The sequence below is a fragment of the Python bivittatus genome, unplaced genomic scaffold, assembly GCF_059951505.1.
Source record: "Python bivittatus isolate LINGU-HERP-01145 unplaced genomic scaffold, Pbiv_v1 ctg000610_np1212, whole genome shotgun sequence".
NCBI classification, from domain to species: Eukaryota; Metazoa; Chordata; class Lepidosauria; order Squamata; family Pythonidae; genus Python; species Python bivittatus.
In genome coordinates, this window is record NW_028277088.1 from 781,069 (window position 1) to 805,420 (window position 24,352).

General features: G+C 51.4%; 1 protein-coding gene across 2 annotated transcripts in view; it reads right to left on the minus strand.

Annotated features, from left to right (window-relative positions):
- Positions 1 to 24,352, minus strand: part of PTPN23 (protein tyrosine phosphatase non-receptor type 23) — a 32,757-nt gene that overhangs the window by 2,141 nt on the left and 6,264 nt on the right. The window contains exons 2-24 of one of the 2 annotated variants that reach the window (XM_088150410.1): positions 19,481 to 19,555; positions 18,935 to 19,062; positions 18,348 to 18,424; positions 16,916 to 16,965; positions 16,098 to 16,229; positions 14,956 to 15,036; positions 14,602 to 14,733; positions 13,873 to 13,920; positions 12,287 to 12,343; positions 11,612 to 11,670; positions 10,940 to 11,019; positions 10,043 to 10,157; positions 9,623 to 9,688; positions 8,722 to 8,867; positions 8,040 to 8,360; positions 7,318 to 7,472; positions 6,418 to 6,569; positions 4,952 to 5,131; positions 2,166 to 4,347; positions 1,112 to 1,296; positions 799 to 903; positions 383 to 521; positions 162 to 275 (exon numbers count right to left, since the gene is read on the minus strand). In XM_088150410.1, the coding sequence (XP_088006536.1) occupies positions 162 to 275; positions 383 to 521; positions 799 to 903; positions 1,112 to 1,296; positions 2,166 to 4,347; positions 4,952 to 5,131; positions 6,418 to 6,569; positions 7,318 to 7,472; positions 8,040 to 8,360; positions 8,722 to 8,867; positions 9,623 to 9,688; positions 10,043 to 10,157; positions 10,940 to 11,019; positions 11,612 to 11,670; positions 12,287 to 12,343; positions 13,873 to 13,920; positions 14,602 to 14,733; positions 14,956 to 15,036; positions 16,098 to 16,229; positions 16,916 to 16,965; positions 18,348 to 18,424; positions 18,935 to 19,062; positions 19,481 to 19,555 (4,779 nt within the window). The other variant, XM_088150409.1, reaches the window with a different exon arrangement.

Here is a 24,352-nt window from a genome sequence, read left to right on the forward strand (position 1 = left end):
TTTCCCCTAGCTTTTCCTAAAGGAAGAGCTTGCTTCTCCTAGGAACTTCAGCACCCCTCAAAAGCATCCCCGGAGTGCTGCGGGGCTGCCCCTGGCCAGAGCCCCCCGTCTAACGCTGCCTCACAGGGCTGTGGCCGAGTAAACGGGCAAACCTGCCTCACCTTCTGGGCAGTGCTGCTGGCCGGTTTGCTGGAGGAGGCGGCCGTCACCCCATGCCTCTGCAGCACCTGCTTGGCATGCTTCAAGACCGACTCGTAGCAGAACTTGAGGTGGACCTGGAAGAGGAGCCGCTCGTCAGGCCTCCCACTCAGGCCCCCTCCAAAGTCAGCTTGCGCAGGGGCCCCCAAGGGCCCCCCGGAGCCAGGCCCACCCCCGCCCGCACCTTCTCCTGCAGCATGTGCTTCCTCTGCCGGCGGATCCGCTTCACCAGCTGAACCAAGTCCGGGATGCTGTTGCCGGCCTCCACCTCCTGCAGGGCCGCGTACAAGAGGCAGAAGGCACCCGTGCGGCCCACCCCGGAGCTGCAAGGAAGACCCAAGCCCACCGAGACTGGTTACAAAAAACCTTTGTTCCTCCAGGGCCCTGTGCCTGCATCTGCTGGGCTTCGGGGGACTGCTGAAAAGGGGCGGGGCAATGCAAAGGCTCCCCGCTTCCAAGGAATTCTGGGGGAGCCCTCCCCGGAAGAGCTATGGGGCAGGTGACTAGACCCACAGCAGGCTCCTCTCTGGCCAGCAAGAGCTCCAGGAGCCACTCCTGCCTCTGCCCGGCACAGAGGCTGCCGGCGCCTCCCCGTGTTACCTGCAGTGGACCACGATGGGCGTGTGGAGGGGCCGCTGGTGGAGGTAATGGCTGTGCACCTCCTGGATAAAGCGGAGCAGATTCCCTTTGCTGTCTGGCAGGCCGCTGCGGGAGGAAAGGAGAGGTGCGCGGAAGGTCGGACTGGCAGCCTTGCGCAAGCTGGTTCCAGCGACCTTCCCCCCGCCAGCTGCTGCTGCCACCATGCCCTGCCCTGCCCTGCCCCACCCCCCCGCCCCTCTGCTTCCCACGGCTTTAGCTGGCCCCTCCCCTCCCCTCCCCTCCCCTCCCCTTCCCCAGGACTCGATTTACATACAGCTCTGGCCAGGAGGAGAACTGCAGATGAATAACCGTCCGCTTCAGGCTCTGATCCCGGAATTGCAGCGTGATCATCCTCTCCAGGTGCGTTGGGGTGGCCTTGAGGCTGGTGAGGACCAGGCTGATGGGGCCGTGGACCATGGGTTGGCCTCGTTCCGTGGGGAAGTAACGGACCACCTTTTGCTGCCAAGCCAAGAGAGGTGGCGAGAGAAACGGGTCAGGGAGGGTCGTCCTGAGACCGGAGGCTACCCTGAAGACTATTTCTGAAGACCTGGAGACTATACTTTTCCAGCTGGGGTCCCAGGCAGACCCAGAAGCTGGAGACAGAACCAGACAGCAGATGTGTGGAACTGCATGGCTTCGTTTCCTGTCAGCCCCAGCCAGCAAGAGCAACGGCTGCGGAGGATGGAAGCTGGAGCCCCGATCTGAACAAGCAGAGTAACAAAGCCCTGCCCATCAATTCATCACTGATTCTGCAGAGACCTCCCCTTGGGCAGAGATCCCAGAATGTGATGGAGGACTTGGATGAGGAGGTTCAAGGTCATGGGGAGAAGCATCTCCTCAGCCGGAGCGTGTGAAAGCAAAGAGGATGAGATGGGCACCACCCTAAGGAATTCATAGTTGCAGACTTTGGGGGTTAAAGTTAGCCTGGCGAGATTCTGTCTAGCAGGTGCTAATAAAGTAATGAAGCAATTCCAGAAGTGTCCCGTGGAGCTGCTTGGGCTGAACCTGACACAGAAAGCCCCTTTAATGGAAAAGGAAGTGTGACCCCCCCCCCCACTGTTCCTGGCAAAGGGCTGAGCTGCAGCCTTGCCCTTCTCTGTCCCCAAAGCAGAAGAGGTCATCCCACTACTGTGGCATCTGGGCTCTCCTGCTGCAGAGCGCCTCCCCACCCCAGGCGGTCTAGGGAAGTTCACAGAGGGCCAGGCCTCACCCACCTGTGCTGCCAAACCTCCCCCAGGACCACGAGGCTGCTGAGAAGTCACTCCTGGCTTCCGAGGCCAAGCCAAAGGTGACCGAAACCCCCCTCCCTGCTCCAGAGCACGCCCCACCTTCTCCATCTCCTGCTCAGAGACCAGCATGACGACCAGGGACACTTTCTGCTCGTAGATCATCAGCCAGAAGTCCGAGGCCGTGCCAACCAGCGGGGCCTGGGTGGCAATGATGGTGGGGCAATAGGAGGAGAGGTCCTCGATCCGGCTGGCGTTGATGTAGTCATCCTTGCCCGACTGCAAGACAACCCGGTTCCTGTCATAGGGCATGATGTCCTGGTGGCGGTTCTTCATGGAGTAGCAGCGGGCAATGGCGATTGACAGCTGCCGGGCGTCCTTCTCCTGGGCCTCCTGCAGCTCCTTCCAGATGCTGTCCAGCTCACTGACCGTCCCTGGTGGAGGAGCCTTCTCGAGGCGGCCCACCACGTCCTGGAAGCGCTCCAGCTCTGCCAGGAGGCGCCAAAGACGCTCAGGCTTCTCATAGGGGTCGTTCTCAATCAGCTGCACAGCCTTGGGCTTCAGCCCGTCCGTGGCGTCTGCCTTGGTGGGCTGCAGGAGTGGCTGGCTGACCGCAGCCTTGGCCCCCCCATGCTGGCTTTCGGGGCTGGAGGACAGAAGGTCGTCCGTGGAGGAGCTCTGCCGCTGGAAGGGGGCCTCGGAGGGAGCCTGGGGGAGTGATGTGGCCCCGGGAGCCAGAGAGGAGGGGGGGAGCTGGGAGGGCAGGAGGCAGGGCGCCGGGAGGGTCATGGAGGGCCGAGGAGAGGGAGCTGGCGAGGGAACCGCTCCACCACCTGGGACCTGGCTCAGAGCCGGGCTGGCAGGAGGAGGAACATGATGAAGGGGAGGCTGGCTCACAGGAGGGGGCTGAGGGCCCACTAGCCCCACAGCGGTGCCAGGAAGCTGGGCTGAAGCAGGGGGAACAGCAGCAAAAGCGATTGGGGTCGGTGCGCCAGGAGGCCCAGGATGAAGGGGGACCTGTTGAACAGGGCCCATCATGCCTCCAGGGACAGTGGTGGGGAAGGCCAAGGTACCCGAATGGGGAGGCAGTGGGTCACGGGGGGGCATCTGATAGTGCCGAGGCCCCAGCTGGAGGGGGAGCTGCCCTTGACTGGGAGGATGCGCAGGGACCGGACTCGGGAGCGCTGGCTGGCCTGGGGCCTGGGGTGCGTAAGGCTGGGGGAAGGCCGGCTGTGGCTGCTGGGTCTGGGGCAGGAAGGGGGGCAGCTGCTGCTGGGGGGGCAGCATTGTTGCCATGGTCTGCAGACAAGGCGGGCGGTCAGGGGGCGGCTGGAGTGGTCCCTGAGGTGGGAAGCCTGGCTGGGGCTGAGCAGCTGAGAACGGGGCCGGCCCTGACTGCAGGAAGGGAGCTCCGCCTGCCGGGACGTAGGCAAAGGGAAAGGGGGCGGTCCCCTGCGGTCCCCCCACAAAGCCGCCTTGGGAAGGAGGCCCAGCCCACTGGGGGAGGGAGCCAGTCATCCCCTGGGGAGCCGTGCAGCTGGAGATGGGGGCCTGGATGCTGTCCACGGTGGTGGTGGCGGGCCGGACCCCCTGCGTGTGTGGAGGGAATCGGGGGGGCCTGTAGTGGCTGGGGACCTGGGCAGGAGGCCTCACTGCAAGAGGCGCAGGCTGGCCTGCTGGCAGCACCCCACTGGAAGGAGCCAGCGGTCCCACCCCATAAATGGCTCCTGGGACGGAGCGGGGCATTGGCACGTGCTGGGGAGATGTCCTTGAGGGTGGCAGGGGGGGCCCAGGGTAGGCTGGCTGGTGTGGGGCAAGGACTGGGCCTTGAGCAGCAGCCCCCGGGGGATAGACCTGGGGGGTGGGCAGGGTGGAGGCAGCAGAGCTCCGAGGAGCCAGAATGGGGAAAGGGGCTCGTCCGGAGCCGATGGGGATCCTGGCCGGCTGGTAGGGCTGGGGAAGAGGGCCGGCCCCCGGGAACTGCCCCGGGTCAAAGGGAGGCCTGAGCCGGCTGATGCCCCCAAAGGCCTCGCCCGCGGGCCCCCTGAGCCCAGCACAGGCCGAGGCTGGCTCCATCCGGAGAGCGGCCAAGGCGTCTGCGGGCAGCTGCGCCAAGTGAGCGGCCAGGACCTCTGGTGGCAGGCTGCGTAGCTCCTCTGGCAGGTCGGCCAGGGAGAGGGAGGCCAGGGCTGGAGGCTCGCCGGCCAGCTCCGCGTCTGAAGCCTTCTTCTGCAAGGCCGGTTTGGGGGTGGTGGGCCGGGGGGGAGGCTTCCTCTTCATTTCTCTGTTGGAACAAGCACGGGAACTGTGGGGCTGGACTAGCAGCCTCAGCAGGGAAACTCTCCCAGCCCGGCCTACCTCCGGAAACGTCATGGGATATACCACCGTTAGTTCATGGAGGAAGGGCAGGATATAAATCTAACAAACCATGGATCCAACCGAATGGGGGCCAGGTTAGCCCTCCTGAGGACCCTGTGCATTTCCCCCAGAGCCTCATACTCAGACTCCTCCCAGCAAAGCATATCGAGGCCAGTTCTGAGTGAACCTGAGCGACCTCCCCTGCCAAATACTTCAAATATTCTTCACAGCGGCCCATGGTCGCTGGATGGCTCCTGGCAGTCGTGATCAGGGCAGAAAAACAGCTCTTATTGCTGCCAAGTAATCCCCGACGAGGGATCTTGCACGCGCTTCACTCTTTGTCTTCCTCCAATGATACCCCAGGGCACCGTTTCTCAAGCTTGGCCACTTGAAGAGGTGTGGACTTCAACTGGCTGGCTGGGGAATTCTGGGAGTTGAAGTCCACACCTCTTCAAGTGGCCAAGCTTGAGAAACACTGTTCTAACCCTCTTGAAGAAATCCAGGGCGCGCGTCTGTAAGGGGCCACTTACTTCTCCAAAATCTGCTGCCGGTTCCCTTCAGCTACTTTACAGGCAGCCTGGGCTTTCTCCAGGAGTTTCGCCACTTTGCTCTCGAGGTCGGCATAAAACTCTTTGCCCTCCTGTGATTTCTTCATCAGGTCCTCGTAAGCCTCATAGGAAGCCACCAGAGTCTGTAGGGTCGTGTTCCACCTGGGGAGGGGGGAGTGGGAGGAGAGAAGAGGGGCATGACTGAGCTGGGTAGAAAAGGCTTCCCTCCCACAGATGACAGACAGGACGTGCCCTGTGTGTGTGTGTCTATGTGTCTGTTGCACATCAGAAGGGCCCTGAGGCTGGGCAGGCCCTTTGGCTCATCCAATCTAGTCATCTGTGGGTCACAGCACCAACTGGATGCATTTGGGAAGCTCAGAAGCCTGGACCAGAAGACAAAATCCCTTTTTACTGCCCTTCTCTGGTATTTCAGGCCTGCTTCCCAGGGGCCAGGAGACAGAGAACAGCTATTATTTATTAGCAGCCAATTGAGGGTCTGCAGAAATCCGGGCAGCCCCTTTTTGACACCACCCAAATTGTCTGCCAAGGATGGTTGTGCGAGACCCTGGAGCGAGACCCTGTGGATGGCTACTGTTGGATTACAGGCAGTTCCTGGGTTAAGAACGTTTGACTGAAGGACAACCCCTAGATACGAATGGACTGCCTGTTACTAAAAACGGCAAACGGCGTTGTCCTTCTTCGAGCAAACGAACTGCTGAAGCCGCGCAATGCTTTCAGGAACTGCTGAAGCCACATGTTTTTAATATACAGCCCATTTTCAGCGGTTCCTGAAAGCATCACACGGCTTCAGCAGTTCATCGGCTCGAGGAAGGACAACCATTTTTAGTAACAGGCAGCCCGTTTGTATGTACGAGTTCCAACTTATATACAAATTCGAGTTAAAGACAGAGTTAGGAATGGAACTTGTTCTTAACCTGGGGACGGCCTGTACGCAGATTAACTGTGTGCAGGACCTCCTTCTGCCAGTCCTGAATCTCCCTGCAATTAGCCTTAAGGGACGGCACTGAAAAAAACTTCTCTCTTCACTTTCCCAACACCAGAAGTGATTTTCTCTGCCATGTTATAATATAAACTTGTTTATACTCACTTTCTATAGCTTTTTACCAAGGTATTGCTCTTTTCTTGTTTCTGCAAACTCAGTGAGACTTCCACTGAGGGCAGCTCTTAAGCAGACTTGTAAGAGTGATCAAATAACACAAAGGGCCACTGAAGCTACCAGCACCGCAGCCACCACCCTCAAAGGGGGCCATTTCGTTGGCCTTCGTTTGGAGACCTCTAAGAATAGTGCAGCAAACGTAACTCTGGCTCTGTTCTCCTGATTCTTGCGAGAGCAGTTCCCCAGAAAGAGCTTACGGCTCCTTCCGACCAGCCACGCTTACTGCCACCAGCAGAAGCGGTTCCTCATCCCACCCACTTCCCTCACTCACTTGTGCTCCACCTCAGCCAGGATTTTGCGTACGGCAGCATACTTGACGTTGGCATCGGTCAGAGCTTTGAGGATGTTCTCCTGGGCAGCCAGGTTCTGCTCCAAGTAGACCTTGATCTGGTCATACTTCTTCAGCTGCTCTTCAAAGAGTTTCTGTACAAGATGGAGCAGAAGTAAAAGCATAGCTACAAAGAACTTGGGGGGCGGGGAGGAGGAGGAGGAGGGGATTTCGAGTAACAGTGCAAGATGGGAAAGAGAAGATGGAAGCTGGAGGCAAGGAGGAAGCCCTCTGACTCCTGCCTAGCCTGATATTGCCATCTTAAATGCCTGCAGAGGCAGGGATCCCGCAAAAACATAGCTGGACAAATGAAATTGTTGAGTTAACCTCCTCTAATCTGCTGTTCTCCAGGTGTTTTGGAGAGCACAGCTGGATGGCATTATCTCAGAGAGCTCTGTCCTGGGGGTCTGTAGGATGTTTCAACAACCTTTCAAGCATGGAGCTTCTGAGAACTGATTTCCTTGCATGGGGAGGACGTTATGACAGTGATGGTGCTCTGACAGCCATGCTACCTTAGCTGTTTAATACTGGTTCTCTTTCTCTGCTCTCTAAGCATGGGACATGAAAAATCTGGCCAGGGGCAGCTACATCTGCACAGAGAGGGCTAACCCAGAAGGTTGCCTTTCTGCCTTTTGTCTGAGCAAGCGGCAGCATGAGACAAACATCATCTAACAGGAAAAACCAAGTACTCATCCCAAGGCTGTTTGTGACAATGCAGCAGAATCGGGCAAGGCATTTATGGTCTCAGTCGCTGACCCTCAACGGCCTGAGGGACAGGCAAGGGAAGGCTCACCAGCCCCATCCTGCGTCCCGACAAGCCCCTCTTGCAGCCTGGCTTCTCACCTTCATCTCGGACTGGTCTGTGGTCACCAGAGAGGTGGTGAGGTCGTCCTTCTGGATCATCTCGCGCAGCTGCTGCTCCAGGGACACCCGCTGGTCTCTCATTTCCTGCACCTTGGCCAACATGCGCTTCAGGTTCTGCATCCCTTGCTTGTCATCTGGAGGTGAGACTCAAGTCAGGTGGTGTCAATGCCCTCAGAGCCACCCATTTCTCTCTTGCTAGTCCTGAGTATGCAACTGCCAGGAGAGGTGGAAGCCCTGGGCAGGGAAGACACGGGGACGCTGTCTACCAAGACCCAGTCCAAGAGTGAAGCTGAATTAAATCTTAAAAACCAAGAAAACACAGAAGACAAGCTTCTTCAACCAAGAGATGATTCCTCCTGTCATCCACATAAGTCATTCTTTGGCGGGTTAAATTTTCCACATTTTTCCTATTATGTCAAATAATTCATTCAGCGTTTGCTAATCAGTAGAAAGCCCCCTCCCCAGCTGCTTCAGGGAAGAACACATTTAGGTTCTCAACTGTCACTCCAACCCTTGGAAGGTTAAGAATCCCCCATGCTAAATTATACCCCCAGTGCCCTTGAATTGTGGCCCTAGGCAGACCTGCTATTAATACTTGAGAGGAAAACCCAGCAGAATTGCAACTGGGGGCTTTCTCCCAGTTTAGACGGGTTGGGGACTCTGCCGCAGAGAAGCAAAGGGGCAGCAGGGCTGCACATCACCTTCAGATAGGCTGGGTGTGGGCAAGGCTGCCTTGACCTGCTCCAAGGGCCCGCTGAGCAGCCTCAGGTTGACGATGTGCAGGTTCATGGCCTTGTGCAGTTCGGTGTTGGTGAAGCTCGCCTTCTCGTGCACCTCCATGTACTTGGCCCACTCCTTGGCCACTTCCGCTACCCCAGCAGCAGAGGAGAGCGGGCACTCCTGCTGCGGGGGCAGCTTCCCCAACATCTCTTGCAGTTTCTGCTCCTGAGACTCATCTTCGTCTAGCAGGTCTTTGATCTCCTTCAGAGAGGCTTCCACGTCTGTAAAAACTCCAGAAAGTACTGGGGAAGGAGAGGAGAGAAGCAAATTAGTGGAAGGTGCCAAAAGTGAAATAAGGCTGGGTTTCTGAATAATCATAGGTCTGGCTGGCTCTCTTGAGAATTTAGCTTGTCAACAGTAGAGAATATATGTAGCTCAGGGCTGAACAGGCGGGTTCTCCGTGTTCTCTGAGCTTATTTTTCGCTTGCAGATGTTTCCTTACTAGCCTAGGAAGTATCAATAGCACTGCAAAGCTTCAGGAAAACCACCAAGCTCCAAGAACACCCAGAACCCAACTATTTAGCTTGACCTTTGGGATGGCAGACTGAAAACTGCACTCTTCCACCCGGACCCCAGGGCAGGAATCTTAAACTAGTTACTTACCTTGCATGGACTGGACAAGGTTTTTCACTGTCTCTGGGCGCACACTAAGGGCTGCGCATTTCTCCATCAAGAGGGGTGGAATGTGATTGTACATGTCCAGGTTGTCGACTGTTTCAGGGTCCAGCTGGAGAGAGTCCATGAACTGTCTACAAAGAGATGGTGAAAGGCTTGGCATCGTTTGTACATCCCATCCCAGGGAGTAAAGCCTCTCAGATACTCTCAGGAACCGTTTTGCTTCGAGTCGGGAAATGCCAGCTTCAAACCTTCCCCAACTTGTTGGACTTGCCCAACACATCTAGTAGGATGTTCACATAGACGCAAGCCGATTTTTCTACACTTGATGCCTGAAGAGACGAACTGATTTTGTGGGAAAGCAGAATGTCTGGCATTCCATGGGAATTCTATCTGCAATGGCTTCTTCGCCATGGGATGAGACTGGCACAGGCACACAGCAGTCCTGGACCTTGGAGTAGGAAGGCCCATACCGCCACCAACCAGTTCTAACTCAGTTTGAATCATTAAGGCAGGGTACAATTCTTCCTGAGAACGATCTTAAAGGAGCTTCTGTGGCCAAAGGGAGGACCAGAGAGGGCAACAGACCAACCTTCCCAGTTGAGTCTGGGTGCACTGAAGATGCAGGTGCCTCAGCTCATTCTGCCCAAGGCCTCTGGCTCATTCATACCAGAGAGAGTTTAAGTCCCAGGTAAAGCAGGCAAACAGCCCTGAAAACACTAGGGAACAGGCAGGTCTCACCAAAGCTTCAGGCATCCATGAGCTCTTCATCTCCAGGGTGTAACCATGGGACCCTACAGAGACCGCTCCTCTTCCTTCCCCACTTTCAGCATGGGCTATTTAACATCTCAGCCCTCCCCAGCCCAACCAGTATTAGAAACATACATACTCCAGGATCTCATTCTTGGCATCAATCTTGGCCATCACTTCTCTCAGCAGCTTAGCTTTCTCTTCACTGAGAAAAACAAAGACAGCAGAAGAAGCCTTCAGTGCTGAGAACAGGCTTAAGGGGGAGCAAACTCTCCAGGTTCAGAGATGGCTCCGACCTCTTGTGTTGCAGGAGCAAGGGACTGTCCTCAAAGGCTTCCTTCTCACCAAATCTTAACCAGAGCTGAGCCACACTTCTATTAGGGCTTCTCAAACATGGGCCTTACCACAAAATAGTCCAATTCCCCCTGCTTAATCCTACTGCTTCTGTTTATCCCATACTGCAGCAGAATCCCCTTTCCTATCTCCTTTCAAGCAACTGACAGGCCAAAGACACCCCCCAAAATGCCCACCAGCCTGAGCAAAAGTTCTGCCTTCCCACCTGTAGAGCGATGAGGCCTCGTGGGCAGCCATTGGGACCAGTTTGGCAAAAATATCCGGGCCCGTCACAGCCGGATCCGTGGGGTTGACTGGGAGAGCCTTCACCAGAGGGGCACCTGAGGGGAAAAGGCGGCAATAAGAGAGACACCCACAGGCCCCCAAGAGTGCCCTGGACAAGTGTGCCGGCCTGCAAGTCAGCCGTGAATTACACCTAAAAATGAATGTGGAGCTTCTGCAGGTCTCAGAGTAACCTGTTTTCACAGGAAAAAAAAATATGCAAGCCTCTAACAGTTCTAGGGATTTATGACCAGTTCTGAAAAGTGGCAAATCTATCTGACTCAAATTCACACAAGGCCTATTTTCTAACTTTAACTCCTAGTGGATTCAGTATCAGTCTCTGTGTGTGCATTTTTTTAAAGAAGCTCTGCAAAAAGAAAATCATTTCTATTTCATTTCTAAATACTTCTTTCTTATTTTATGTGTCTTGTGATTTTATTTTTTGCACTGCAAACTCTATCATAACATTTGGGGTGGAAACCAACAAATAACTGATCTTCAGCTGAGGCATTGTTCAGGAAACAGCAAACTGGGTAAATGTGCATTAAAAGGTCAAGTGAGCTGATTTCTCCCCAGCTATTCCATCCAGAACCGCTGACCTAGAGCAGGGTGCAGCAGCCCTGGAGCACCTAGAGGGCCCTCGCTTGGCCAGACTCCCGTACAGAGTGAACTTGAAGATGGCTCCTTACCGAGGGCAAAGCCTCAAGTGAGGGAGAGGCGACGCTGCTGTGATCTAGGCTGAACCTGGCCACAGACCTGTTGCGTTTGCTCAGTTCAATTCGCTGAACTAAAGAGCCCCTTTCCAAAGTCCCCCAAGACACCCGGCACTCTCCTCCTTCACCTTTAATCGACTGCAAAGTATCCAGAGCAGGGACGGCTTCGTGGTAGATAAAGTCGTTGTCCTTCTTGGCAGAATTGTACCTAAGGAGGAAGAGGTACTCAGAAAGCCCAGCACAGATCAGCCGGTGACTCCCTGCTCTTGGGCTCCAAGTGAACACGCGATTCAGACCAGCCGCCCTGATCGCTGCTGCCTCTTTTTGACAGCAAGCGTTCTTTCACAGAACCGGGCCCTCGCTGTGCGAGGTTGGCGGGCAGAAGGAAAGGATCGGCTTGGCCAGCTACTTCTTCCTTCCTAAGGCCCAGCTTTACAAGATGGATCAGGAATCCATCTATGCAGCGTGCAACCAGGAAGCAAAATAAAGGGATGCAAAGCGTTGGCAGAAGTAGACAGCAGAGCAGAACCTCCAGACTTCTGCTGTTTTCAAACTTTGATTTTGCACTGTCACAATTCCTGCGGGGGGGGGGGGGTGTTAATATCCCAGTTTCCCTCTTTTCCCATTCCTGTTCTTGCCAATGAAATATTAGGGAAAAGCCCCTGAACTCTGGAAGCAAGAAATGATGCTGTATCTACAGTCACTCTTCCTTTGCACAAGTGAGAGCTACCTGACTTAGAAGAAAGATTGGGGGGTGGGGGGAAGAACTACAAAAAAGTGGTGACACAGCACCAACTTACTTTCCTCCAATGACATCCATGGTGAATCTCAGCGCTTCCTGCACCGTTTCTGGCTGGCCCTGCAGGAAACAGCAAGTTTAAAATATTTTGAATTCTGCATTTTACAGAACAGTAACCCTTGAGAAGAGATGGCCAGCGCAGTTGGAGGGAGATTGTCACAAGAGGACCCAAGGAAAATGTTGGCATATTTTTCTTGTCTGCAAATCCTAGAATGCAGGGATCAACCGCTAAAATTGGTTCAGGGCATAGCATGACTTCCTATCTTAGGGAACTTGACACATCCATCAATAGAGGTAGCTTAAAAAAAGGAGTTAGATAAATTAAAAAAAAGAAAAATCTCTCAATAGCTGCTAGTTATATTGTTAAGTTAGAACTTCAGATTCCAAGACAGTCTACCTCTCAGGATCAGTTTCTGGAGGGCAGCAACAGAGAAAAAGCAGTTTCTTATCTCTGGGCAACCACAAAGAAAAACTTTGAGATTTGATGCTAATTTTCCAGATCAATTCATCAAACATCCAGTTGTTCTGTCCAGCCTTCCTACGGAGCAGACTTTAGATGTTGTGGCCACAGAAGCCTGATTTTGAACTGCAAATTTTCATAGTAAATAAAACAAGAAACTGGAAGGGAGGGGTGGGGTGGGGTGGGGTGGGGTGGGGTGGGGAGGAAGAGCCCTACCTTGGCCAACTTAATGGCTTCGTTGAGCTTATCCAGGGCACTCTGGAAATAGATGACCTGCAAAGGGAGCAGAGATTCAATCCATCAAAGGCTGCTTTCAAACCAGTTTGGCTTCACATGAGAAGGGTTTAGGCAATTGCTCAGAGACCTGCTGAACAGGGAGGGTCAAACCATGACGCTGTGACCACTGAAGCACTTTTTCCACAGGTCTGAAGAAGAGAGCTAGTGCTTCTCCTTCGCCATGCAGCAATGAACACAAACCTTTCCAGCGGCCCCCAACACAAGTCTTGGGTTCCCCCAGATTAAGCCTAAAAAAACCACTGAGAAGCAGTCGCTGTACTGGAAGAGGAACAAGTAGGACCAACTGGCAAGACCAGTTGACTTGATCCAGGATTAAATCTCTGAGGGCTTCCGAAGGAGTGAGTGATGGGCTGTGGGGGAGATAAATGCCCTTGCTTTCTTTAGAAAGCAGAGAGGTGAAGAAAGGACCTGCCTTCTCCAGTCTTAATAGTCCTTCCAAATTGGGCAAAGCTCTGCTCTCCATCTTGGGTCACTCTGGTGCGCGCTAGGACCGAATGAGGACCTTCAAGATCATGACAGATTGCAACAACCTTCTCCATCTTAACTGCCCTCCAGACATATGAACTTCCATTGCCAGAATTCTCCCCAATAGCCAGGTTGGGGTATAGAGTTGAGGATGGCTGGAATGCACCTTAAGGTCCTCACTTCTCTCACAGTGGCAGAGGCAGGGAGCAAGGCTGGTGAGAGGATCCATGAACAACAAAAAAATGGCTTCAGCTGAGCAAGCGACTTGCTTTACTTCTAACACGGATGACTGGTATATTTGCAACAATGGTAACTCTGCGCTTGCCACCTGGGTAAAACAGCGAAGCAAAAGCAGCTCAGGCTGTGATAACCTGCAATTCAAGCAACACTGGTTATTCCTACTCCCTTAGAGCTTTGCAGATGCATGAAGCCTCCTTACACCAATACTGTAGAACCAACAGGCTAAGATGGGATCATTGGTTAATTTACAGAAGTTTCTCAGCCAGCAGTTCCACTGCCTCTGCATCCACCAACTGACAACTGGGCTGCTTCTGGCATAGGAGGGACACAGCTTTGACGAACAAGTATCTGGATTAAAAACTTCACTACGGAACTACTTCCCACAGCCATGCTTGCTTTCTGTGAGATGGAAAGCTTGACATCTCCACCTGAGCCCCCACATCAGCCCTCCCCACTGGCCCCTTCCAGCTGCTGGAATTCCTAGCCCACACTGATGGCCGGGCTGATGGGCGTTTCTCTGAACTGTAGTCCCAACCCACTTGGAGGACACCAGGTTGGGAAAGGCAGACCTACACAAAGGCTGGGCTCACGTGTGGAGGAAGGCTGCCTTAATGCTTCTGTATTACAGGTTCCATTTTTACTACAGATGCCACGGTTGACACTGTCTTCCTAATCAGTTCCATGTTAGACGTCACAATCCTCAAAGGGTTGAAAGACCAGCCCTCTGTGGCTGCCAGTCAAAAGTCCAGAGACTCGTCCATCCCAGACAGCAGATCTTTGTGAAGTACCAGCCAACTTACCCTCTCCCCGTACTTCTGCTGCTCCTCTGCCTGTTTTCCCATGTGCAACTGTGAGAGAAAGAGAGAGAGAGAAAGAGAACGAACACAGCTTAAGTACATCCAGAAGATGTTGATGCAGTCCGCAGCAATACCTTATGAGTTCCAACATCTCTAAGCACCTGAAAGCCTCTGTTTCTGGGGCAGAAGCTGAATCTCAGCCACATACACCACTCTCTCTGAAGCAATTATCTTCACTAAGCATTACTACGGGTTGCAGACAAGAAAAATATAGGCAATGACAGCAAAATTAATTCCCTTCCAACTCTATCAATTAAATCTCATTAGTGCCTGAGATTAAGGGGCTAGAGGATCTTTTGTCACTGCTGTTCCTTTCTCTCTCTGTTAAAAAAATACCTAGTTTCATACCCATCTATACTGATAATCAGTCCAAAGCATATGTTACGGATTCATTGTCTACAAAAGTGCAAAGAAAGAGCTGGGCTGAGATGCAGGAAGCATTCAGAAGAAAAGCACAATGCCTTAGATCAGAATTTTTCAGCCTTGGCAACTCTAAGATGTGTAGACTCCAACTCGCAGAATTTCCCCAGCTGGCGTTAGATCAAGAAACACTGCCTTAGATGCTAGAAGAGTACAAAGTTGGCTGAGGACAGCAGTGGTGACACTGCCAACAGGGAGCCTCAGTCCAAGAGGGATGGGGGGGAAGCAATTACTCCCCTCCAGAACACTCACGTGGGCCACAGCAGCGAAGTAATAGATCTTCATCTGCACCAGTTTCTTCCAGTCCTTCTGGATTTTTCCCAGCAGGGAGGCTGTGTCTGAGTTCTCCAAAGCTCGGCATGCCTCTTTGTAGTAATCCACCACCTTGGGAGGAGAGAAGAGTGTCCCTAAATCCTTGTTGGCTGGGAGAAGGGCCAAGAGGCCAGCTTCAGCAAAGGCAGCTGAAGGGCACAGTCAGTCTGCCCTACCTAACAGCTTTAGAGGGGGAGGGGCCCCCAACTACGAATCTGGGTCAGGCCCAGGGGATAGTTTCTTCCTCCGTGTCCAGGCCTGAGCAGCCAGCTATAAGGCTCCCCAACTACTCACCTGGGCACTGATCCTGGCCACGAGGAAGCTCTTCCGGTTGTCCAGCATGGACTTTTCCAGGAGACACTCCTGAGCTTGGCCCTTGATGGAAAACAAGAAAGGCTATGTTGGGGGCACCTGACTCAGGGGAAGTCAGAGGTGCTGCAGGTTGTCAAAGCTGATCCCCTGCCGCCCAAAGCCCCCGAGTGATAAACAGAAGCTAAGAAATGGTCCTCAGCTCCAGGGCTGCACGGACCATTCTATCACGAGGGGAGCTGGTCTGACATTACTCATCCAAAAGGCTGCCCATCCTGACCACGACAATGAATACAGCCCTGGGTCAACTGAGACCACCGTTGCCCTGACTATCCAAATGTTCTTCAAATTATGCCTCTCTTCAGTTCTTTAAGACACTGTTTGATCTCCAGTATCTGGCAGACAAACCATCTCCATCTTCCAAGTTTTGCCCACTGCAGTCCAAAGGGAGTTTGCTTTTCTGCTTAGCCTTCTAGCATCATCTAGCATACCGTCATTCAACTCATACAGCACCGGATATGTGGGTCTATATTAGGAATGGATAATCCCTGATCAAGGTTTATTACGGCTATAGACCAGTATAAATACTGTTGTGGCTTTCAGAACATTCTCCAGATTTTGAGAGACAAGCATGCAAATCCCATCACAAAGACTGGCAGCCCTAAAATATCGGCCTTACAACATCTGTCCCAAGAATGACTATCCCAAGGACAGAAGCTGACTCTGGTCCAGATGTTCGCAAAGCTTTTGTGTCTTAGGTCCCACAAATCACTTTATGAAAGATTCTGGCTTCCAATCTGATTATCGTTAAAAACTTCTATTTTCCTTAGGAGATGTATAGTTCTGTTTCTTATTTACAGTACGTTTTACAGGCTTAAAACTTCAGTGAGTTGGTCAGTATCCCATCTAGACTGTGGAAGCTGCCATCCAGATCAACTGGATTGCCTACTCAGGGTTACCAGGGCTTTGACAGGAGAATTTCTTCACCATGGTCTGCAGCCTAGTCCTCTATAAGGGAAAGGGCAGGGGCTGAGTCTAGGATCGTCAATGCGTTTCTTAAGTGCGCTGCTCTGAACTGCAGAACTTTCTGAGGCCCTGACATTCCTCCCCTTCCTCACTCTTCTTACCAGCATGAGGTTGATATTCAGATTCAGGATTTGGTGAGTCATGTCCACGCTGTAGGAATGAGGGAAGTGGTCCCGAAGGTAAGTGAACGCGCCTGCCGCACACTGGAAATGGGTACAGGAGACCTTCATGCCCTAAAGGAAACAAGACGCATTTGGGAGAAGTTATACCTTCAAGTAGGACTCTACAGATAATGAAGACGCTCCTCAGATGCCCTAGGACTCAAGGGGAAAGCTCACAGCACGGGCAGCATGCCAGCTTGTAGGGAAGACCTCTTGCTACCAGGCTGGAGTTCATGCACAGAGAGCAAGAATCCCAGCCTGGTAAGAAGAGGGTCTTCCCTACAAGCTGGCACTCCAAGAGCTGAATGCGGCTCATACCATGAGCTACTGAGCCAGCTTGGGCTTGATTCTGTTCCCTGGATCGGACTGCAGCAACCCGGGGCATCTTCTGGAAGGGCCAGAAGACCATGAAACCTGGAGACAAGACTGAGCAATAAAAAAAGCCACAGCCAAGACACAGGGGGCCACAGAGAAATTCATCAGGGTTTCGCTCTTCAGAAGATGCCTCCCCAGGAAAGCAACTGTAGCATGTCACACGGGGCCTTCCAAAACAACAGCTGATACTACAGTTCCCTTGGAGCAAGGTCGAAATGCCAAACCATTTGCACACTACCCTTCTCGGCCCCTCCTCTCCTCACCCTGCTTCTTGGTTCCCAGGTGGGCAGAAAGCTGAATGGCTTCTGCCTGCTGGTTTTTTAATGACTGCTCCTCCTGCACAAGCACCTGGCCTAAGGAAGACACCGAAGTAAATGCCTTACCTCCTCTGAGACTCGCTTGTCCATGGCCCCAAGCATGGAGTGCAAGGCACCTGGGAGGGAGGACAAGAGAAAGCGTGAGCTGGAGCCCCCCTCCAGCACTGTGGCTGGGAAGAAACCCAGGGAGCTGCTCTGTTGCACTGGCTGGAATTACCAATTGAGGATTTCCTTCTGTTCTAGGCAGGTCACCTAACGACAAGAGCCTCCTTAACCCGGGACACTGCAGGTTGAACCTGGGATACTCTTTATGCAGAGCGTGCAGCGCAATAGCCTAGAGGGCTTCGGTGCACAGAATAGCCGTGAGAAGCCCATGCTGATGGCGCAAGTTCTTATCCATCAGCTCACCATGGTAGCCAATCAAATCTACTTGCCCCAAAGCCCAGAGGTCTTTCAGTCTGTTTGGATCACCTATGACTGTCTTTGTGGGTGTCTGCTACTATACACACATTATTACTACTATATTTTTATTCCATCTTTTTTTTATATTTGGTCAACTCAAACATCCCTAATCCTCCTGCCTCCTGTTTTCCCCACAACGACCACCCTGTGAGGTGGGTTGGGCTGAGAGAGAGGGACTGGCCTGAAGTCACCCGGCCGGCCTTCCTGCCTAAGGGAAGACTACGAGTCACCATCTCCAGGTTTCTGGGCCAGCACCTTCACCACCACGCCAAACTGGCTCTTTTATTATTATTCTACAGTAAGCCAAACCAGGTCAAGAAAAGCTGGATTTTGCACCCCATGTAAATTGTGCAAATTTATCCTCCCACGCCCTCTACCGGGAACCTCATTCAGGCTTCTGCAGATTGTGAAATTCCACCCAATACTTCCTGCACATTGCAAACTCACGTCTGCTACGGCTACCGGATCTGGGCTGCAAAAATCTGTCCGGCACAGCAAGCATTTTCTGTAGCTCTTTGCTGCCCTCTAGTGGTCATCCGTATGTTTGCAGTCCAGATCTGGCAGCTCTACTCTTTATCGAGCTGAATTCCCACTTTCACAGTATGCAGGAAGTTACACAAATCCAGTGCAGACACTGTGACATGGAAACACTGGGCCGCAGAGAAGCGAGGTGCAAAACGGCTCACGCACAAGCCGTTCTTCGCACAGAACAACTAGTTTCAATGATTCACACCCAAAGTCAACGTGAATGTTTGTTCCTATTTGGCGGATACAGACCAAAGCATATCTATTTGAGGCAGGGTAGTGGGACGTGTTGTGCCGAGGGAAGGCCGTGCACCAGCCTTGCCTGCCCTGCCCATAACATCATGCCAGGCAAAAAGGTTTCCATGAGTTGTGGTTGGGGGACAACAAGGAATGGCAACACGGGTAAGAAACCTCTCTGTGGGCCCTAAGTCTTGAGGGCCAGAGATGGAGAAGGCCCTCCTGGCCCACCTCGCCACTTGGAAACAGTCGCCAACAGCTGAAACATCCTTACCCAGGTTGTAGAGGATACAGGCCTGCTCATACTTGATGTCCTCGTGAGTAACAGCCTTGCCGGAGAAGATCTCTGTCCTGAAAAAAGAGGAAGGCTGACTGTCTGCGTTCCCAGGAAAGCATTCCCAACAGCCTGCCTCGCACCGCTGCAGCAGCTCTAAACCCAGGAGACGTCCCATTTGACCCAGGGCAGGTACTCGGATACACTTTTAAGTCCCCTGGGATCTACCCAGCACAATCCCCGGGTTGTCCATTTTCCGTTATTGTGCCCATGAATTCCTGGATGTTGAACCAGGAAATCTGCTCTTTGGTTCCCCCCGTCCACGTCCATAAAAAGGTCACCCTGCTCAAATGTCTCTGTAGGGCGCACACACAAAGCATCTCCCGTATGTGGGAGAAAATCTAAACGCTCCATGCAATGGGCGCAGCAGCAGGACCAGCACCATCTTCTCTGACTCGTGCTGAAAGCCCCCATCCACCTTGGCCCAACCCACTAGCCTTGAGATCACTCCAGGGGCTTGGGGGGAGAGTAACAAGTGGGGGGGGCGTCTTCCTGCTCCCCAACACCTCCCCTGACAGCTCTCTTACCAGGTGATGGGCACGGCTGCCTCCTGCTCGACCCCCATCGGAATGCGACTCTGCAGGTAGTGAAGCTGCCCCAAGTATTTGCGCAAAATGCTGCACCCCTCAAAGTCCCTGGGCACATTCACGGCATTCTGGGGAAAGAACGACACTTGCGCAGTAACCGAGAAGACGCTTCCCGAGGACACTAAGCTGGCGAAGGTGCCTGGCAAAGAGGAGCTGATGCTGCTGATCACCACGTGAGTTCTCTTTGAGAAGGAGCACACCCTGCCCAGCCAACGTTGAGGAAGCACGCTACCCCTGCCTTGGAAACACAGCTCGCCAAGACACATTTTCTGTGGCAAACACTGGTTGCCCAGAGAGCTTTGCAGTTCCAGGCTCATGCTGGGATCCCTTCCCTGCAACAGCTCGTGACCCTTTCCCCTCTTCCATGCCTTTCTTTTGCTTCGGACACAGGGCCGCTTGGATGGCTCTTCTGGACCAAACTCAGGGGTGCCATGTCCTTCGGGGCACCCTCCCCCCACCCCCCATAGAGCAAGAGACGCCCCTCACCTGCCTGAGCTGTTCAAGCTTCTTCAACTCATCATTGTAATCCTCCGGATTCTCTCCATAGTTCTTCAGGACAAACTAGCAGGGATAAAAAAGAGAACAGGCTGCATCTTAAATCTGGAGATTCTTGCATATGGGTGAAGAGATCAATGCCTCAGGCCCTGGGATGAAAACGAAATAAAGTCTCTGTAGCGAACGGGGCGGAGGCCATAAGGTGGCAGGTGGGATACCTCAAAACTCCTTTCCCAGAAGCGTTTGGGGTCTTCGCACCCTGACACTCCCTCCTGCTTTGAGGAAGAACTCAGTAGTTCCTGCTGCTACTGCCTATCTTCTAAAGGGGCTCCTCACCTGCTCTTCTCCCCTCAACCTCTAGGGCAGTGTTTCTCAACCTTGGCAACTTTAAGACGTTTGGACTTCAATTCCTAGAATTCCCCAGGCAGCATGCTTCCCCATGCTGGCTGGGGAATTCTGGGAGTTGAAGTCCAAACGTCTTAAAGTTGCCAAGGTTGAGAAACACGGCTCTAGGGCGTGAGAGGGATATGGCTTCCACACCATGCTGTCTTTGTTGTGGATGAAAACAGGAGTTCCTAGGAGTTCTGCCTGTGTCTCTTAAAAAACGACCCTTTTTCTCCATCTGGGAGGAGAGAAGTTGAGGGAATCTCCTGGGCGTTTGTGCTGAAGCTTATGCCCGAGAGGTATTCAAATTCAGATGCTGTCTGCCATTTAGACAGGCAGAGAGGCTGCAGGACTGAATATGCTTGATGTTCGTAACAGTCCCCAAGTCAAGCTTGATTCCTAGTAACTTCATGGATACGACCATGCATTTTTCTTGTTAGCAGTACAGAAGTGATTTGCCACTGCCTTCCTTTGAAAAAAAAAAATTAGACTCCTAGTCCAACGTATCATTTTGGGATGGCCTAATTGTCTCTCTTCCATGGACTAACCAGCCTGTGATGGAATATCTATCAGACCCTGGGAACGTGAAGAAGGGAACAGGGTTGCTACAGAAAAGACTCCTTAGTCCAGGGGAAGAAGGAATTGTGAAAAAGAGACTCAGTCTGCCTTAATTGTGCTAGGTATAAGTTGATCTGGAGAACTGCTTTGGCAGGCTTTCGAGATAGACAGTTTGGCGTAGTGGTGAAGATGCTGGCATAGAAGGCAAGAGACTTGAGTTCTAGGCCTCCCTTAGGTATGATATCTGGCTGTGTGACTCAACCAGTCACTCTTTCTCAGCCCAACCCACCTCACAGGGTTGTGTGGTGGGGAAAAGAGGAGGCAGGAGTATTAAGGATGTTCACTGCCTTAAGTGGACTATATATATTTGGTGACATACATACATACATACATATGTACGTGTGTGTGTGTGTGTGTGTGTGGGTGTAGGTATAAATAATAATAATAATAAATAATCCTAACCGTAATAAATAACCTTCCTGAAATCTGAGTGGTCATTGTTTCCTGAGTTTGCCTTGACCACTTGACACTCGGTTTATCCTACTTATTATCTACTCCTAAATAAAGGCAGCCGGTTGACATCTGAGAAGGTTGCCAAATGGCCCAATTTTAGAGGGATAGAGAAAGGTCATTCTGTAAATATTTATTGATTACATTTATAGACTACAAGTTCCCGGCAAGCCAACTCACATCAGCTTACAACGTTAGACAGAATGGTCATCAATAACATTCAAAGATCACAAAATAAATCAGAAATAACATAAAATCCTTAAATAGTATCCACAGTCAGTAATAAAGAATGCCAGACATAAAAATTATCTGAATCACAGAAACACTTAGAGGAGGAAGGCCTGAGTATAAATATCTTTAGCCTCTTGATGAAACAGGACAGGCAGGAGCCATCCAAACCTCCAGGGGAGAGAATTCCACAAGTTGGGGGCCACAACCAAAAAGACACTCACATTGATCATTTGAAACCAGGCCTCTCTCTGGATTGTCACCTGCAATAAACCCTACAAAGATGACAGGACCTTGTGGTTGGTAACATATGGGGGAAGAAGATATGCAGGGCCCGTCCCATTTAGGAGTTTATGTGTTAACAAAAGAAACTAGAATTTAATCCAGAAATCTACAGGTAACCAGCACAGCTATACCCAAGCAGGCAAATATGCTCCTGCGAAGAAATGCCTGCCGGGAGCTTGGTTGCCAGTTCTGAACCAAGTGTAATTTCCAATTTTCCTTAAAGGGCATTCCTACATAGTGTACACTGCAATTGTTTATGGGAGGTTACCAGAGCATGGATAATAGTGGCCAGCCTGGACTTCTCCAGGAAGAGAGACAGCTGGTAAATAATTCATAGCTGAGAAAAGGTGTTCTTTGCCACTGCACTGACCTGAGCAATTCAGGTCATCCCAGAGTGAAGGAGCAGCCCATAATTTCTCCTCCAAGGGAAAAGCAACCTAGAGCAGGTAAACTCCTTCCATACAAATTAAGTCTCTCTCAACCATCATGTTCTCAGTCTGGTCTGGATTCAGTTTTAACCTGTTACATTGCATCCTGTAATATTTCTAATGTGTGCTGAAGAAGAAACAGTCCCAACTTAGCACATACATAGCAGAACAGGTGGAACTCCTTAGAAACAGCAAGCGATAACTTTGAAACAGGGCAATTCCCCCCCCCCCCATTAAATGCTACCCTGAGACAGCCATTCTGCCCAAGCTTTTTTAGCCGCTTTGATCATTTTCATTATGAGAAATAGCCTTGTGATTAGAATAAAACTAGCATATATTTGCTCTTCTCATAACGGCATTTCTCTAGAGCAGTGTTTCTCAACCTTGGCAACTTGAAGGTGTGTGGACTTCAACTTCCAGAATTCCCCAGCCAGCATGCTGGCTGGGGAATTTTGGGAGTTGAAGTCCACATATCTTCAAGCTGCCAAGGTTGAGAAACACTGCTCTAGAGGTCTGATTAGCTTCAGAAGCAGGATCTGGCTAGGTTCCCTTTTACTGATGAATGTTCTATTCCAGACTCCAAGACAGTTCTTTCTCTTTTCCACCCAGGGGCAAGTAGGAGCTGCCTTCAGACTACTGGCTCCTTGAAGAGCAGCCTGAGGTGGTCACCCTACAGAAGGATGTCCACACTTCAGGAAATGCAAGGCCTCTGACTGTTGCAGTGAACATCATCTAATGCCTGTCTTGGCCTGGACTTATCCCTTCCTAGACTTTAGGACAGGGAGGAAAACCAACATGGAACACACATATGTGTTTAGGGAGCAGGACATTGTTATGCAGGGAGCCCAATTACTCCTTAATTTGCCCTCTCTGCCCTTACTCCCAGAACCTGATTAGGAAGGGATTTTCTTTAAGGTAGAACACCCATATGAGTTTCTCACAAAGATCCTGGGCAAAGCTTAACTATCTCAGTAACTCTCAATCCCAAATGGACATCAAAGCAATCACAAAGAACAAGCCACAGGTTTTCCATCACATCACAGCCAGCCTCAGCAACAGTTCACTTCGTGAAGAAGACTGGTAGCCATTTCCAAAACTATCTCTAGCTGGAGACTGGCCCACCTTCTGAAAGGAAACAGGCCTTCTTCCTTTTGTACCAGAAGAGTGGGAGAAGAGGAACGAAAATCTAACTCCCTTAATTTGCCTACACACACGAACACACACACACTCCTGTGAAAAAGTAAGGACACCCCATTCCAATTTTTTACTTTTTCAACATATTTCAACATACAGATATTTGATCTTCATTTTAACAATACTGATAGATAAAAGGGATATAATGTAACAAATACCATGGATCACTTAATTTTGTAGTCTATTGTGTAATTTAAATATGCAAATTTCACACATGGAAAAAGTAAGTACACCCCTACATTTATCACTACTTCAAATACCTAAGATTAGGATCAGGTGCAAATCAGTTGGAACATCACTAGAGAGGATCTGGGAGGAACCTGTCTCATTTAAACCTCAGACATTTAATTTGATTTGCTCTTTGTTGTTGAAGTGTGTGGCATCACCACAGCCAGATCAAAAGAGCTCTCTGAAGGCCTTGAGAAAGAAGATTACAGATGCCTATGAGTCTGGGAAGGGATTGAAAAAGAGTGCCAAACATTTGGACATCAATCATTCCACTGTCTGGAAGATCATCTACAAGTGGAGAAGATTTCAAACAAGGGCCAATTTGCCAGGCCAAGCCTTCCCAGCAAGTTCAGCCTGAGAGCAGAACGCAAGATGCTGAAAGAACCCCAGAATGTCATCATGTGACCTACAACTGACCTACTGATGTCAAAGTGCCTGTGAGTCTACCGTTAGAAAGAAGCTGTACAAATTAGATCCACACGGGAGGTGTATCAGGAGGAAACCTTTGCTGTCCAGGAAGAACATCAGGGCGAGGCTCATGAACACCTAGGTAAAGATCAAGATTTCTGGAACAATGTGCTCTGGACAAACAAGAGAAATATAGAGTTATTTGGCCACAGTACCAGAAGATACGTTTGGCAAAAACCAAAGACAGCATTTCACCAGAAGAACCTGATACCAACTGTAAAGCACGTTGGTGGAAATTTTATGGTTTGGAGCTGCTTTGCTGCATCAGAGTCTGGGCAGCTCACTATGGATTCTTCAATATACCAGAGAGAGAGTTTGAGGATAATATGAGCATCTGTCAAAAGACTGAAGCTCAACCAAAAGTGGACCTTGCAACACGACAATGATCCTAAACATTCCAGTAAATCCACCAAAGGAATGGCTGGAAAGAAATGGAGGGTTCTGGAATGGCCATGTCAAAGCCTGGATCTCAAACCCATCGAGATGCTGTGGGGTGATTTGACACTGACTGGACATGCAAGAAACCCCTGAAACACCACATAGCTGAAAAAAATTCTGCATGGAGGAGTGGGAAAAAATT